At 43.7% G+C, this 15,915-nt stretch overlaps 3 protein-coding genes across 4 annotated transcripts; 1 reads left to right on the top strand and 2 right to left on the bottom strand.

Annotated features, from left to right (window-relative positions):
- Nucleotides 1–7,585, top strand: LOC118312058 (polycomb complex protein BMI-1-like). 2 transcript variants are annotated; one of them, XM_035636342.2, is made up of 9 exons: nucleotides 1–153; nucleotides 1,163–1,290; nucleotides 2,337–2,433; nucleotides 2,536–2,591; nucleotides 2,702–2,831; nucleotides 3,119–3,158; nucleotides 3,344–3,442; nucleotides 4,933–5,013; nucleotides 6,345–7,585. In XM_035636342.2, the coding sequence occupies exons 1-9, from the start codon at nucleotides 62–64 to the stop codon at nucleotides 6,723–6,725; spliced, it is 1,104 nt and encodes a 367-aa protein (XP_035492235.1). In that variant the 5' UTR covers nucleotides 1–61; the 3' UTR covers nucleotides 6,726–7,585. The 2 variants fall into 2 exon arrangements, with proteins under 2 accessions (XP_035492235.1, XP_047189627.1); XM_047333671.1 differs by lacking the exon at nucleotides 1–153 and adding an exon at nucleotides 247–442.
- Nucleotides 7,586–8,286: 701 nt separating this feature from the next.
- On the bottom strand, nucleotides 8,287–11,671 carry LOC118312061 (CDGSH iron-sulfur domain-containing protein 3, mitochondrial). Its single transcript, XM_035636346.1, has 3 exons — nucleotides 11,377–11,671; nucleotides 9,154–9,270; nucleotides 8,287–9,062 (listed from the first exon to the last, which is right to left on the bottom strand). Exons 1-3 carry the CDS (start codon nucleotides 11,488–11,490, stop codon nucleotides 8,877–8,879), a joined length of 417 nt encoding a protein of 138 aa, XP_035492239.1. The 5' UTR covers nucleotides 11,491–11,671; the 3' UTR covers nucleotides 8,287–8,876.
- A 159-nt stretch (nucleotides 11,672–11,830) lies between these two features.
- LOC118312060 (CDGSH iron-sulfur domain-containing protein 3, mitochondrial-like) lies at nucleotides 11,831–15,857 on the bottom strand. The gene is made up of 3 exons (XM_035636344.2): nucleotides 15,656–15,857; nucleotides 15,145–15,261; nucleotides 11,831–13,157 (listed from the first exon to the last, which is right to left on the bottom strand). The coding sequence occupies exons 1-3, from the start codon at nucleotides 15,803–15,805 to the stop codon at nucleotides 12,969–12,971; spliced, it is 456 nt and encodes a 151-aa protein (XP_035492237.2). The 5' UTR covers nucleotides 15,806–15,857; the 3' UTR covers nucleotides 11,831–12,968.
- Between the last annotated feature and the right edge of the window lie 58 nt (nucleotides 15,858–15,915).

The raw sequence follows: 15,915 nt of genomic DNA, 5'->3' as shown, positions 1-15,915 counted from the left end.
CTCTCTCTCTCTCTCTCTCCCTCTCTCTCTCTCCCTCTCTCTCTCTCTCTCTCTGTCGGCGATGCTCTCGCAACACGAGCCTCCTCCGTCAGACGCGGACGGACAGAGGACGAGGCGGCAGAAGGGCGACCGGAAGAAACGAACCAAACAAAGGTGAGGTCCGACGCGCGGAGAGGAGACGCGCGAGGGCCCTGCGGAAGGCTCGGCTCGGCTCGGCGGATCCCCTAGAATGCCCCGTGAGCGAGGCGACAAAATAAATGTCACGTGATCCAAAATGGGCGGTCCTCTGACGGTGCTGGGAGAGAGAGAGAGAGAGAGAGAGAGAGAGAAAAAAAAAGCCATTTTCTGGCGCTGCTGCAAATTCTCTGCCCGAGTCCAGATATATTTTTTTTCACCTGGATCCCGGTTGGGGCAGCAGCGGGGAGCTTCTATGTCCGAGCAGGTAGGCACGACGCGGCGCCCGCGGCGGCGGCGGCGGCGGCGAGCGCCTCGGCGGGCGCACACCGCGCCGCTCGGCGAGCACGGAGGGAAACGGTGTCACATTTTGAGTCTCCCTTGTTCGCCTCCCGATGCAGCCCTGTCAGTGAATTTAAGATGGCTGCTTTGTGTACCACTGTGATTTTCACCCGACCTCCCCCCCCCGCCGCCCCCCCGCTCCCCGTCTCCCCCCGCGGCTCCTCGCTCCCCCTCGGCGCTGCTGCTGCCGCCGCCGCCGCCGCTCCTCGCCCCGGCGCGCGCGCGGCGGCTCGGTCGGCCGGCGAACCGGACTCGCTCTTTGTTGCTCCGCTAGTCGAGGAGCGGAGCCGGGGCGCGGGACCAGGCCACGCAGGGGCGACTCAAGCAGTCGGCTGTCGTGCGCCGCCGCCGCCGCCGCCGCACAGGCTGCGTGTAGCCGCGCGGCTCCTGCTCCGCGACGCGTTGTCCGTCGCCGCAACATGTCAGCGGAGTTGCTCCGCTCGGGCCCGCAGCCTCTCTTTGTTGTGGTGGCGCAACCCGCCTGTCCCAAGGACGAGCCGCAGACGTCGCCTGGCGAGCGGCTCCGGGGGCTCGGGCGGCCCCCCGGGAGAGAGCCGCATAGGGTCCCGACAAGCATGCGAACGCGCACGCACACAGACCCCCGTGCGGCCCAGCTCTCATGTTTGTCGTGTGCTTCCCCCTGCAGATCTGCCCAGATGGAGAAAATGCAGCCCAACCGGATTAAGATCACGGATCTGAACTCGCACCTCACATGCCCGCTGTGCGCGGGTTACTTGATCGATGCCACGACCATCGTAGAGTGCCTGCACTCCTGTAAGTCCCACTCGTCGAAGCATCACATTACATCACATTACATTTCATGCATGAAGACAGGTCCCCCCCACCACTGTTGACCCCGGTGAGGCTTCAGCACGGACATGACAGAGTTGTGCATGTTGAGTGAGCAGACCTCCTGTGGGAAGTGAGTGTGACCCACCACTGTGACCCCACCTTAGAGTGGATATGTATTTTTTGGGACCTAAATATCAGACTCAGAGGAAATCCACTCCAGGCCACGTTTGTGTGCATGCGATAATAATAATGTAATGCACACGTGAACCAACGTGTACGTTTGTTTTGTTGGATGCTGCGCTTAGGCCTGTCATGATAATACACGTTGTGGCCTTATCGTACAAAAGCATAAATATTCACTCAATAACTTTCATGGACCTCAATAACAGCCATTGCGTCGACATGCGTGTGTGCTGACATATGAATGAACAATCAACAACAGTCCGGCAAAGTCTCGCCTCTCCCGTCCTGTCGTCTGTTCTCATCGTCGTATGATTAATCAATCACTGGTTTGGTTTATGAAATGTCAGAAAATCTGGATTTCTTAGTGTTTTTTCTAAAGGAACCATCTTTTCTAATTGCTTATTTTTTTTGGTCCGGGCCTAAACGCAAGTCTAAACTTTTGATGACATTTCTCTCAGCAGCAACACAAATCGTGTGGGACTTGCACGTGCAACGACAGATAGGCATGAACTGCAAGCTCACACGATTCAGTGTAAAAAAATGATTATGTTGTTTATCGCAATCATTTTTGGGAGAATATATCGTGCAACAAAAAAGTGCTTATGGTGACAGGCCTAGCTGCGTTTGAGGCGTTGATTCAACTTTGTCGTAACCGTGGCGGCAGGTGATGTATCGATTGGGTTATATTACTTAGCTCTCTGGGATCATAAACACTTGAAATTCAACGAACTGTAATAATACATGTTCGATTTGACGGCTGAGAGACTGACACGCGTCCACACGTCACGTGTACTGATTATAGAACCATGCTCTAGCATCTGTCTTCTTCCTTTCTCCCGCTGCAGTTTGTAAAACATGCATCGTTGCCTTCCTGGAGACAAACAAGTTCTGTCCTCGATGTGACGTCCAGGTCCACAAGACATGTCCGCAGCTCAGCATCAGGTAGCCAAGAATGCTTTGCATACGTTTTAAAGAAAAACACTACCGAATGCCATGTGCATCATCTCGCTAATATAGTCAACCTTTCCTCATCTTTTTTTCCAGAGCGGACAAAACTCTGCAAGATATCGTATATAAGCTTGTTCCGGGGCTATTCAAAGGTAAGACACTGTTTCTTGAGGCTTAAGGCGACAAGTCACCTCGAAGGCCAGTTCACTTGGTGGAGTCAGCCAGGCATTTCACGTGACGATGCGTTTCTCTGTGAAACCAGATGAGATGAAACGGAGGCGAGACTTCTACGCGGAGAATCGCGTGCTGGAGCCAGGGGAAGTGGTGGAGACGTTTAACATAGCGGAGGATGAAATCATCAGTCTGTCCATACAGTTCTATGAGAGGAACAAGTGAGTCGCTCATTTCTCATTTTTACTAAAAACAGCAACCCCAAAACAAACCAAAAAAACCCACTGAGGTCTGAAATCTGAAGGTTTTACAGGAAGGTTGCTGCTGAGACAGGTTTAAAAACGGTGACACAAAATGATCTAGTCACGCACCAAGCAGAGCATTGAGTCAATATGCATGTAGGAGTCAGTAAACAGAAAACAAGTCACAGAGGTTCTAGTCAAACCTACCGTACATCTCACTGAATCTGATTTTTTTTTTTTTTTGCATCTTTGATATGTTTCTGCAGAACCAATGAGAAGCAGCGTTCAGAGATGGAAGGAGACAAGGTAAGAAGGTGTCATTTGCAGAGTTGAGTGACGCATTAGTTAAAGCCTACACACACGCACGCACACACACACACACACGCACGCACACACACACTCACACACACACACACAAACCACCTGTTTGATGTGGTTTTCTTCTGGATTAATGTGTCTTCTCTCTCATCTCCTCTCCTCTTTGTTCTCAGTCCAACGGTAAACGCTTCCTGCAGTGCCCGGCAGCCATGTCCGTCATGCACTTAGCAAAGTTCCTCCGGAGCAAGATGGACATTCCCAACAACTATCGGGTAATTGGACGCAGCGCACCCATACTAAACAACTCCTGCTTCATTGACTCTGTAGCAAACCACAGGGGTCAGATAATGTGAAATACATTGGGTCAAATGACTTTTAACTCTTAAAGTAACTCAATCGCACCTGTCAAACCCACTTCTGCTGTGGTGGACCACACTGGGTAAGATTCTTTTGTGACGTCAGCACTCTGATCTGTGAGCTTTAAGTGCAACATGATGTCTAACAGAGGTCCAAATCATACAGAATGTGCTCAGAATCGTAAAATGTGTCAAAATTCATAGTTTCAAAAAGAGTCTGATTGCATTGATTAAATCTAAACTCCTAGATAGCCTTCTGCTCTGTGGTTTAATAGCCCAAATTAGCTACAGTACTGAAGTTGTTCTGTATCTATAGTGGCTAACAACTGAAACCAAATCTAAATGAACAATATAAACCTCATATATAATTCGCTTGATTGACTGAAATAGAGTTGCATTGAAAGTGTATAGCTACCCACCTTTTTCCTTATATGCTACCATTCAAGAACTGAAGCTCAGTTAAGTGAGAATCTGATATTGTGAACAGCCCAAAGGCAGATCACTATAATTTTAACCCTGAACTGGTTTTTCTCTCATTCTAAAATATGATTTCTTATAAACTGAACACAAGCAGAACGTTTTCCATGCATCAGAAGCATTGTAAATGCTGCGTTCAAGTGCAAGTGGGATTGCTTGATGTCGAAGTGAGCTGCGATTTTCACTGGTGGGAAAACTTTGACATAAATAGAACCAGCTCCGGTTCGTCTCGCAGTGCTGCACGATGTGTTTTGCCCCCTTTCATAATGCTCCTTCATCCAAACCACACAAGGTGCCATGTAATCTACAGAATAAGTGTTGTGTTCAATTGATGATTTACTCTTCAGTTTACGAGCACAGCAGTAGTAATGAGCTTCAGTTCGGGACACAAAGCCCTTAGTGTGGCGTTTTTAAGCTTTTCAGAAACACAGCTGACAGAAAGCCTCTTATTCAGAAGTAAATGATGCTGCTGTGTAACGTCGTTGAGTCTGGAACCAGGCCCGGGACTCTGCCAGTAGTGGCCCAATATTTAAGCACAGCTGGGATTCAGCCAGTTAGTATCCCCTATACTGATGAAGTCGGAATCTGTAAAATCTCGAGCGTATTGAGTCAGTCTGTTGTAAAAGCTGATTTTTATTAGTATCAAAATGTCTATATACTTTTCTAAGTTGTAAGCAGCAATATTATTGGGTTGCGTTGGCGGTGAATAATGGTTGCAACGTGTCACTTTAAAAGTACTCGAATTAGCCTTGGAAAAGTCTATACTGGTCCAAACTTTAATTTATGTTCAGTTATTTAAACGGCAGGTATGTGCTTCAGCTGGCTGAGTTGCAGCGTGTCTTACTTGTATATTAAATATAAACTGTGAACTTTGCCGTTTTCTTCGGATAACATCAACAACCTTTGAATGGTGCGACTGTCTGTTCCAGGTGGAGGTGCTGTACGGGGACGAGCCCTTGAAGGACTACTACACACTAATGGATATTGCCTACTTCTACGAGTGGAGACGAGTGAGTGACGGCTCTCGGTTTTCTGACCATTTTCTTAAACGTGCACGCTTATATACATATCACGTAAATGTGAGATGTTCATGTTACCCATTCCTGTGAAGAAAAAGGAAGATGCTCTAAAAATCAATTTGTATCAATGAGCTAAATCAACAAAAATCACCAGCATGGTCCTAGATCATATTGACGTTGTGTTGACACCCTTTTGGTTATTGTCTAGTTTCCTATTCTAGATATGTTTATAATTCATATTGCTGCACCAGTGGGAAATGCCTCTCAGCAAAGTTTTGTGAATCCCAGTGAAAGTGGCCCCCAAACACACAACCTGAAGCCCAACTGAATAAAGTTTCCCTGTGGACAGGAAAGCTAACAAAAAAACAAACTATCCGACTAGCTGTCATGCAGACTGGTACATTGTATCCGTTGTGTCTCGTCTATGGGTTGGTGGTCCTGTCAGTGTCTGAGCCTCCGTGTGAGACACTTTAGTCGGTATGTGTTTTCTTAATAAAATGTATTAAAGGCCGACTCGGGCAGGTGGGTTGTGTCCAGTGGCTTTTTTTGGTGGAGAAAATTCTGTAAGGACAATTTTGCCAGGACGCTGTATATGAACTCTGCAATCTGGCTTGATACGTGTGGGGAGAGCCAACAGTTTCACACTAGAGGGACTCGCTCACATGCACCAACATGAACTGGACGGGATGACTCAGGTCACGGAGGGCGGAATTCTCTGCTCAGGGCACTATTACTTTATTGTTGCATAGAAAATAGTTTTTGGCTGCTATCATAATTTTTTTAATCTTGTATACAGTCCCCCTCCCCCAAAGTATTGGAAAGGCAAGGTCAGTTTAAGAGACCTAAAGGTTAAAGTTCAAAAGATGAAGATGGGACAAGAGTTCAGAATTTCAGCTTGTATTCCCAGGTATTTACATCTAGATGTGTTTAAGAACTTGGGGCATAACATATAATAACATAGCAAACCTTACTCAAACGGGTAAAGAGGGCGTGTGTAGGGGACTATTTAATTAGTGGATGAATACACATTTGGTGCTGGATTGCTGGCAGTGGGATGGTGTGTGTGGGACTGAGTCAAAACAAACTATTGTGTGTTCACGGTAACGAAGGAGCATGTCATCCAGCCTGACGGTGTGGCTCATAGTAACAATGCAGCTGTATGGCACAGAAGGAATAGGATGTACCAGGCGTTGGCTTCACAGGCAATACTTGTTGTATTCAAATCATAAATAATCAATAAGAAAAATATAGGTTGTGTTATCCTCCTTAGGATTAACAATAGATCTGTGGACAGTAACAAGGGTGTGTGTTCCTCTGTGCAGACTGGACCCATCCCCCTGCAGTATCTGGTCAAACCCACGAGGAAGCGCAGGAGGCCGTCCCAGTCTGCGGCTCAGGGCCACTCTGACGGCGTCAACACCAGCCCAACGTCCGAGAGCGACTCCCAGAGCGACAAAGTCCACAGTCCTGCAGCGGCCCAGCCGCCACGGGCCTCCTCGCAGTCCAGCCCCTCCTCCCACAACCCCTCTCCTTCCATCCAAAGCTCCAACGGTACCACTGTGCCCAACAACACTCAGCGACACACTGTCGCCTCCAAACAGGGCGCCGCCACTCGCAAGGTGACTGTCAACGGCACGAGCTCCGGAGCGGGCAAAGAGGAGACGAGGGGAGGCGACAAAAGTGGTTTGCCCCCGGCGACCTAACGTGGCGGCCGGGCAGCAGGGAGGACAGTGTTGGAATTGCTCCCTTCTTTCTCTTCAGAGCAAAATGAGGAGCTTGGGTTCTCATTCTGGACAAATGGGGGCCAGATTACTGTTTTCGCCTTTCAACAGGAAAGACTGAAAGTGCAGCCAAATAGACACTTGTATGTATGTGTGCGTGTGTATGTGTGTGTGTGTGTTTATGTGTGTTAGACTAGAACAGTGCACACATACAAACTGTACAGTATGTATCAAATGTGAGCATGTGTGCATACATATGTATAAACTTATCTTTTATACAAGATATTGTAATCGTTTTGTATTGTATATGCAGTGGGTCTGTTTCATTTCCATTGTTCTTTCAACATTGGTTTGGCTTCAATAGAACATGTGACAAAATGCCGGAAAGCATTGCAGTGCACTTCACTGCCGAGGTTGGATGTAAAGAATACAACAAAAAAGAAGCGAATCCTTGCCTTTTGAACAGTCATGTTAATAACTGCTGTGTAAATGTCCAGTAAAAGCAACGCTCATCAGGCAACACGCCCACATTACATTAAACTGCTGATGCACTTTGTTATGGTCTGATCACAATCCAAACCATCAAGTATTTTCCAACAGGAGAAGCGTTTATATATTTGCAGAAGTCCAAGCACTACTGTGCTTGCAAGCAGATGTCTGTCAGAAGACCATGTTCCCTCTCATGGCACTCGCAGAACTCAAAAGGGATTTGAACATTTGGCCACGTCTGTCGTAGATCCATCGTTTTCAACATTCCTTTTGTTTCTGTTCAACAAACTGATACTTTTTCTATCAGCCATATGTGCATGTTTTAGGTCAATAAAATGTTTACTTACTAGGTTTTTATCTGTCCTGACTGTCCTGTTTATGATTCCCTGATTGATTTTTTTGCAGCTTGTGCTCTGTACGTTGGGGGGAAAAGCAAGGAACAAATAACATCAAATATTTAAAACTATTTCATCAGTTATCAGATATTGGGTAGTTCTGTTGTAGATTGAAGAACAACTTTGCAAGTTAAATAATTTTAACATTTACTTATACATTCATATATTCACAATATCTGAATAGTGAGACAAAATATTCTGGACAGAATCTGAACTCATTACAATACTTTGATATCTGCCTTAGTAGCTCTTAAAAATCTGTTTGTCTGGTGGACAATAAACAGTGTCTTCTCTATGGGTCCAAAAGAGCCAGGACCAAGTTTAGGCACATTACACATATCTACATGACTACATAATATCACATTTTCAGTATCCATTAGGCATTTGAGGAGTCTCTGATCACTTATCAGTCTTTTGGGACTCAAGTGTATGAAATGATTCAAACAGGTTCCAGAGAAGCTTAGTCCAGAAATGAAGATAGATGAAATGCAACCAGATGTAGTGACTACTTTGAATTTCAACATGATGTGCATGTTAACCTTTCAAATGAGAGAGTGCTCATTACATGCTTTCATTCCAACACCCAATGAAAACTGATCCTTAAAAAAGTTTAAGGGTGGAGTCAACACCCCTCTAACAATGTCAGCGAAAACTTCAGATTACAAAGAGAAGCCTTTATTTGTGGATCTGATAGTCAATTATTTACTAGTAGGTCTACCTAACAGTTCAGTGTATTTACTGTACATTTAATGTAAAAAAAAGACAAGCATAAATAACATATCCCAAAGGTTAAAAGAGAAACCTATGGCATTCCATGAATCAGATGTTAAAGCTTTATCTGAGAAGAGTGTAGGAGCCATGGATTTCTCACTGTCTATGGGATTAATTTATACATCGCTTCATTCACACGTTAGTGTTAAACGTCTACATTTACAGTTTCTCCAATAACACCATTCCCTAGGTCTTTAAAAAAATATTTCCAGAATACATCCCACTGACAATATTCAGACATGGCATGGTTGATCATGTCATGTGTGTTGCTTCATTTATTGCACTGATCCCCCCCCCCAAAAAATGGTAAATGTATATATATATATGTATAGAGCTTTTCTAGTCGTATTGACCCACTCAAAGCACTTTAGACTACAAGTCACATTCACCCATTTACACACACACGCAGTACTATACACAGCGCTCCCTCCACCACACACTTGACGGCACAGCAATAATTGCAATGATACTGCTTGTTTTACGAGTCAGTTTGCTCATGTAGTGTGGCAGACACAATGAAGTCCTGCTTGTGCGTGCCATCGCAGTGAGGTGGGTTGTTCGTGTATTTGCATCCACACAACCAAACTGAAGAGTCCTTCTCTGGGACAAAACGTAGCGGTGACAGGCCTGGGGCTTTCAACTTGTGGGCTCCGTCACAGAAAGGCTGTAATATAAAGATGTGAACAAAGAATATATATATATGGTTATGGATTGCTTTTGTGTACTTTAACAGATGACATTAAGGACAGTTTTACCTGTTTCCTACTGTGGCCACAGGTGCACCATGAGTAACGCTTTCCACCAACGAGCTCCACTTTGAAAGGCTTCTTCGAGGGGATCACAGGTTCTGGAGGGAGGCTGGAGAACTGCACCTGTGGACATTACTACATGAGCTCAGCCTCTTTAAATATGTGTAGGCAATACCTTAGAATTAAAAAAGTACGGCATTGTTTTAAACTTACCAAAATTAAAATATAGTACATATTAACTGTAAAATGTACTAAATTATCAAAACAGTCTGAGTAATGGTCAAAGTTTGATAATGGTAGTTTACAGCATGGTAAGCCTTCACAAAATGTTTCCGAGCTCTGCTCTCAGGACTGTTTGAGTGTCGACAGGCTGCTTACGTGATTGACATCTCCCTGAATCACAGGTAAAGTTTACAACTTGCATCTTTAAGATACAGAACTCTTTCCAAATTAGACATTTTCAGGTCACATCAGGAAAATTGCATGTGCAGTTAATATCAAAGCCCGACTGATATATTGGCCGGCCGATATTATTGGCCAATATAAGCCTTTCACAGACATATCGGTAATGCCGAAACGAAAACTTTTATTTTACAGAATGAGCAATGCAGAAAAGATGTTCATTTAAAATTACATAAAAAATATCAATTATTCAATTCTACATATTTGGTTGTATTTGTGTTCTCTTTTTAATTTGTTATTCATAATAAAGTTTATGGTTGAACTGCAAAATATCAAATCTCAATTACATTTCTTTGTCATATGGATTTTTACAAGAATATCTTAAGCATCCTAGCCAATTTTAATTTTTCTAAAATATATATGTATCGGTTGATATACCAAATATTATGCTCCCTAATATCACTATTGGCCCATAAAACCCATATTGGTCGGGGTCCAAATAATATATGCTCACTCAGACAATTAATGTAACGGAGCCAATGATAATGAAAACTGTTTCACCTGTGCTTTTCCTAAATCTATTTGTCATTATATTATTTTATCATCTCTTTATTTTGCATATTATTCATTTTGTTATTATTTGACACTCTTGTTTAATGTATCCTTATGTGCCTTGAATGTTTAGTAAGGGTTAATATTAAGACCTCAATGCCTCAAACCCGTGCCTTTCCCCTTATGACAAGTGTCTGCTGTAAAATGTATAAATAAAAGGTCTATTAGGTCATGAAGTTTGGTTAATCCAGGCAGCTTCGTCCAACATTAACCTGAGCAAAATCCAATCAACTAGGACAAGTGAAGGCACCAGTGTTGGTGATCTGGGCTTCTTCTTCTTTTAATAAAAAAGGCCCCGTCAACTCATTCGGGTGGTGGTTAATATTTCCTCTCATCAGACCTCATTTCTAGGTCAAGAAGGGTTGAGAATTTTTCTGCTCGACAAAACTCTGTGTCCTTAGAAGATGGGCCTTTTTCGAGGAAGGACTTTAGAAATGCAACATTCAGAAAAATACAGTTAAATACTATAAGTAATGGACTTTTTTTCACCACACAGCCCATATTTGACATGAAACAGCAGGTAAAAACAGGTGGTAGTTGAAATGGAATAATTGATGGAGTGGATGCTGATTCAGGAAGACGGCTCTGTACCTAACTGGAGCAGAATCGCCGTAAACGTCATGAGTAACACCTGTGTTTGACTACAGTTTAATGTCCAAATGGCTGCTGCTGTGAAGAAGAAAAGGGTCTGTGATGATGGCAGAGGGCATTCTTAAACACTTGGTTTAGTTTGAGTGCTCTGGTCCCGTGCTCGCTGCCTCGTTGGGACAGACCAGAGACTAACGATATTGGTAACACGTGCACTTTTTCTACAATGGCACAGGTGAAAAAGGCCCATCAAAGCTGCTGCTGCTGCTGTAGGGTTGTTGTGTCAATAAAGTTCACAGTCACATGTCACATTAGAATATGATGGCAGTAAACACCCTCGTGTGTGTGGCAGTGCAGGGACTGTAGTTTCATACTGTACTGTAGGGGGCTCCACTGTCCGTGTTAGACATTAACCTACCGTCAGTATGTTAGAAGTAGAAAGCCTTTTAAAAAAAATTGAGTACACGTCTGTCTGAAATGTTGGGCAGGCATACACAACCTCTTGTAAACACGTGGACACAAGTCGACGTATTTAACACAACAACAACAACGAGATAGAATCCCACAACGCAGTCATTTCAGAAGCATTTCTAAAGACATGGCTAACATCATGACGACTATATTTACCCTGGGAGCTGTCGCAGCTGGTAGCCGAGGTTGCCTCAAGGTGAAACTCATCCACTTGAGGTCGAACCTGGTCGCCAACGTGTTCATGTTTCCGGGGACGGCGAACTTTAACATGAGGGCAGCTGCTGCTGGTGAGACTCGGCAAAAGAGGCGGGACAAGTCTGAGAAACGGGAGAGAATAAGGAGCTCAGATGAAACCGAGGGGCAACAACTTCCCACCGACACCGAGAGATGGAGCACGTTGTCGCTGCCTGTCAGCTCAGACAGAGGAAAGAGAGGAAACAAATAAATAATCAGATCACTTCCTGAAGAATCACGTGTCCGCAGTTGGGCCAATAAGGAGGCAGATGAGGGCCTACGTCTTGGGAGTGATTGGCCGAGATGAATGAGCAGAACAGATAAGATAATCTGATATTGATCCCCATGGGAGAAATAAATAGCAATACAATAATAATAATGATAATAATAATAATTTTATTTATATAGCACCTTTTAGAAGTAACTTCACAAAGTCCTTTCACAAAAACATATAAATCACAGACAATTAAAATCTGCATTCCAACAATTATACGGTCAATAAAAAAAAGATATAGAAAGACAATATAAAAAGACGACATCACATAAAAGCAAGGCTATAGAAATGGGTTTTTAAAAGTGACTTAAAAGAAGGCACAGACTCTGCCAGCCTTATCTCCTCAGGCAGGCTGTGCCAAAATCACAATGAAAAATAAGTAATATAAGTTAGTCTACAGGAGTATTAAGTATTAGAAAGATAGATTTCTGGAATTTCCTATTGATCTATCTATCCTACCAGGGTTGTAGCACATACTGAAGACACAGATGTTATGGACCCACTATTCAGTGCTAATACTTACATAAGATAATTCATGTAATGCCCGCAGTATATTTAGTGGGAAGTTTTCTTCCCCTGCAACCACAAAACTGGAAAAAGCAGATTATGCGGCGGTTATCGCTGTTACCCTAAGTCAACATATTTCCCTCAGTGATATGGGTGCAGCTGATTTTTGACCACACAGAAACCAGACACAAAAATCCAAAAGGTACATTTCATTTATATAATTCATATGAGAGTAATCCCTTCATACCCACAGCCTGTAAACAGAATGACGTCTGAGATCTTTCTGTTGCGCCTACTGTCAATTTCACACCTGACATTATGGAAATACAGTGAAAATATATAAAAAATTAAAAAAATTAATTCAAGAAACTACACTTCAATACCTGATTAACATAAATATGAAGTGTCAGGAAAAAAGGAGGCTAAAAAAAGATGCTGTGAGGAGGCAACTTGGACTGATGACCTCAGTGTTCCTGTTCCAGCTTCAGCACCAATAGCTTTGTAACTGACAAACACTAACATAAACAATGTAATGTGTTCAGACAAGAAGAAGATGATTAATCAGTGGGAGATGTCTGTTCACAGTCACATTTTCCCAACAATATATATAACATCAACAATAATGACTTTTACCTGGAGACCTTAATGAATAACATGATCCCATTGAGACAAGACAAAGATCAGATTTCTTCCGGTTATCTTCTTTCACCAGAACAGATGGGTTGAGTGTTGTTCATTTGAAGACACCTTTCATGCGCTTCACTAAATCCTGTAAGATGACCTTGAAGTGTGAGCCGTCACAGTACGGTGCGTTTTTCGTTTGCTTGCAGGCACACAGCATGACCGTCCGGTCTTTATCAGGGGTGAAGCGTAGAGGGGAGAAGCTGGGTGCTGCCGTCCTGTGAGCTCCATCGCAGAAAGGCTTACGGAGAGAGAAAGAAAAAAGGGGGTGATACACAGACTGTACCTTCAGATCACTTCACAGATGTGAAACACAGCCATTTTAGGACCCTAAAAAAAGCAGCAGCCAAGGTCTTCCCATCTTCATCAGCATAACATTAATACCACAGGTAAATCTGTATTCTGGATTAAATCTGGATCAAAATGATCAGGATTTGGAAATCCTATGTTTTGCCATCCAGGTTCACGGTTTACTTTACTTTTCCAATCCAATGTTGTCAAAGCAGCATTGGATTGGATCACCCTGATCCAGATACAAACTTTTCAAGATTACTAAATCCAGATTAATAGTGCTTTCACTGGAACTACATATCACACTAACGGTTAATAGGTATGTTAACAACAACAACAACAACAGGTAGAATAGCCAGTGGAGTCACCCAAGTGCATCTATTTAAAGAAACAGAAAACAATACAAATACCCCTTTCCATTTAAAGGTCTTTTAAACAGTCAGTCCTCTCATCTGACCAACAAAAAATATTTTCTTTTAAAAAGAATTACAAATTATTGAGATTCATAATGGATATTTTGACCATGTGTTTCAAATCCAAATCCCCAATGTCGAGTAATTGAAAATTGAAGAATATTCAGAGTTCTACTCCCTTTGTGAAGACACAAACAGTTAGAAGCTATGATATTAGGAGCTGGATCTGAAGTCTGGCTCATGTTTTGCTGTAGTTTTGTGAGAGAGATTTGTTCTTCTGCAGACGAGTAGAATCTGTGTTTTTACTCATTCTGTTTCTCATTAAAGACGTTCAGGATGAATGAGTGACTGACTGGATATTTAATAAGGGACAATAAATATATTTTTTTAACTACATGATTGTAATAAATATAAAGTGATAACTGTAAGTTAAAGCTAATAATGTTTGTTTGATATTGACAGCTATTTGGAGGATCATTTTAGGGGGACAAAATCTTTTTGTGTAACCTCACTGTACTAAAAGCCAAATTTCTACTTGTTTACTTTATCACTGCAATGGTAAAAAGAAGTCAAAATATAAATAAGCGCATATATACACTCTACAATAAAAATGTATATTTGACCAATTTCAAAGTATTATCAACAGTCCCCCTACAATGATCATCCAAATAGCTGTCAATATCAAACAAACATTACATTTTGACTTTGGATCCAGATTAAAACCAAGATTGGATTTTGTGATGTAATTCAATTCCAGAATCCATTTTTTTGTTGTTTTCCATCAAACCGTTTTTCAAGATTTGAACCAATCTATTATCCTAAATCCAGTCAATAATTTATGAACAAATTTAAACTGCACCTTTGTCCACCAGAGCTAAGCACCGTCTCCTGCAATATCATATCATACCTGTAGTTTGAAATCTCCCAGTAAACGTAATGGGGTATTGGTCCTCTTGACTAATTATCTAGACTATAAAGAAATATTTGAGGGGATGTCTTCATCCAAATCAATGTTAACAGTGAGCTTTATAGGTTACCAGTACCAAAAATCAGACATCATCAAACGCAGCAGACGTATACAGTCTGTTACGCTTGCGTCCAGCACCGTCTGACATTCAAGCAAATCATTTTGCTCCATGGCAAGTTTTCTATAGTTAATTTCTGAGTTGGCTAACATCTCGTGTGTGTTCACAAAGATGTGATGTATGGTGGGCCAAAGCACGACACACATTATCTCAAGGCCCTTCACAGAGTAAGGTGGAGACCTTTACCCAACAGTTGCCACAGTGTGCAAACACTTGGCGACAGTGGAGAACAAAAACCGAAACACCTCCAACAGAGCCAGACTCGGGGTAGGCGGCCATCTGCCTAGACCTGTTTCTACATGTTCACGGGACGAAATTCAAGTCTCCACATGCAATCTGCCCCTCGGCAGCGTTCAAACGGGCCCCGAAGTAAACTGGACGTGGACGGTCAGGTAGATGAGGCGTGACTGGCATCCCGCTCCACCTGAAACCCCCTCACCTGTTTCTTGCTGTGTCCACAGGCGCACCAGGCGTAGCGTTTCCCAGCAGACAACTTCACCCGGCAGGGCAGACGGGCTGCGGGCACAGGCCCTGTGGACAGGGGCCAGCGCTGCACCTGGACACACAGTGAGTGACACGGTGAGTGACAGGAGCAAACTGTGAGCAGGCAGTTTGTACGTAAAGATCCGACTGCAACGTTCACGGAGAGGGACACGCAAGAAAGTCCGCTGCTGATTGAAGGACACAAAAAAGAGTCCATTGGACGCCACACGGTGAACATAAACAAGATGTCTGACATGGGGGGTCAAAGGTGAATGGAGGAGGAGGAGGGTGTGGCAGGCTCTTTTATTCTTTGTACAGAAAAGTCAAACAAAACTTAAAACTTTGTACAAAAGCAAACCTCCCATCGTGACTCGGCATCGTGAAACTACTGCGATGCGCCGGTGAAGGTAACGCGTAGGAAGACGAACAGGAGGTTCAGAAACGCTCAGGCACCATGAAGCGCTCACCATGGAGGAGGACCCCGGCGGCGGCAGCAGCGGGTGTCGTGTGACGGCCTGAGGGCATCTTCTCCGCACCGCGGCCACAAACCTGGCTGAGTTCATTTGGTCGCCGGGTCTAAAGTCGCCGCTCGTGTTCTCATAAATTCTCGCACACATGACGCCAAGCTCCTCCAGGAAACGCGGCACGGCCGCGGCGCATGTGATTGGCTGGTGAATGTAAACAGCTGAGGCCCCGCCTCCCTCTCGTTTCCCTCCTCCTCCTCCTC

The sequence above is a fragment of the Scophthalmus maximus genome, chromosome 8 (genome assembly GCF_022379125.1).
Source record: "Scophthalmus maximus strain ysfricsl-2021 chromosome 8, ASM2237912v1, whole genome shotgun sequence".
Taxonomy (NCBI): domain Eukaryota; kingdom Metazoa; phylum Chordata; class Actinopteri; order Pleuronectiformes; family Scophthalmidae; genus Scophthalmus; species Scophthalmus maximus.
Note: the sequence above shows the minus strand (reverse complement) of the source record. Positions and strands in the feature narration are given on the sequence as shown.

Excerpts from the sequence above, each read along its gene's own strand:
- LOC118312060 (XM_035636344.2), bottom strand. The coding sequence starts at position 15,805 with ATGTGTGCGAGAATTTATGAGAACACGAGCGGCGACTTTAGACCCGGC. Across the intron at positions 15,262-15,655 it reads CGCCGGGGTCCTCCTCCATG|GTGCAGCGCTGGCCCCTGTC; the intron begins GTGAGCGCTTCA and ends CTGTGTGTCCAG. Across the intron at positions 13,158-15,144 it reads GTGGACACAGCAAGAAACAG|CCTTTCTGCGATGGAGCTCA; the intron begins GTGAGGGGGTTT and ends TCTCTCCGTAAG.
- LOC118312058 (XM_035636342.2), top strand. The coding sequence starts at position 62 with ATGCTCTCGCAACACGAGCCTCCTCCGTCAGACGCGGACGGACAGAGG. Across the intron at positions 154-1,162 it reads AAGAAACGAACCAAACAAAG|ATCTGCCCAGATGGAGAAAA; the intron begins GTGAGGTCCGAC and ends TTCCCCCTGCAG. Across the intron at positions 2,592-2,701 it reads TGTTCCGGGGCTATTCAAAG|ATGAGATGAAACGGAGGCGA; the intron begins GTAAGACACTGT and ends CTGTGAAACCAG.
- LOC118312061 (XM_035636346.1), bottom strand. The coding sequence starts at position 11,490 with ATGTTAAAGTTCGCCGTCCCCGGAAACATGAACACGTTGGCGACCAGG. Across the intron at positions 9,271-11,376 it reads CAGCTGCGACAGCTCCCAGG|GTGCAGTTCTCCAGCCTCCC; the intron begins GTAAATATAGTC and ends TAATGTCCACAG. Across the intron at positions 9,063-9,153 it reads GTGGCCACAGTAGGAAACAG|CCTTTCTGTGACGGAGCCCA; the intron begins GTAAAACTGTCC and ends TTTATATTACAG.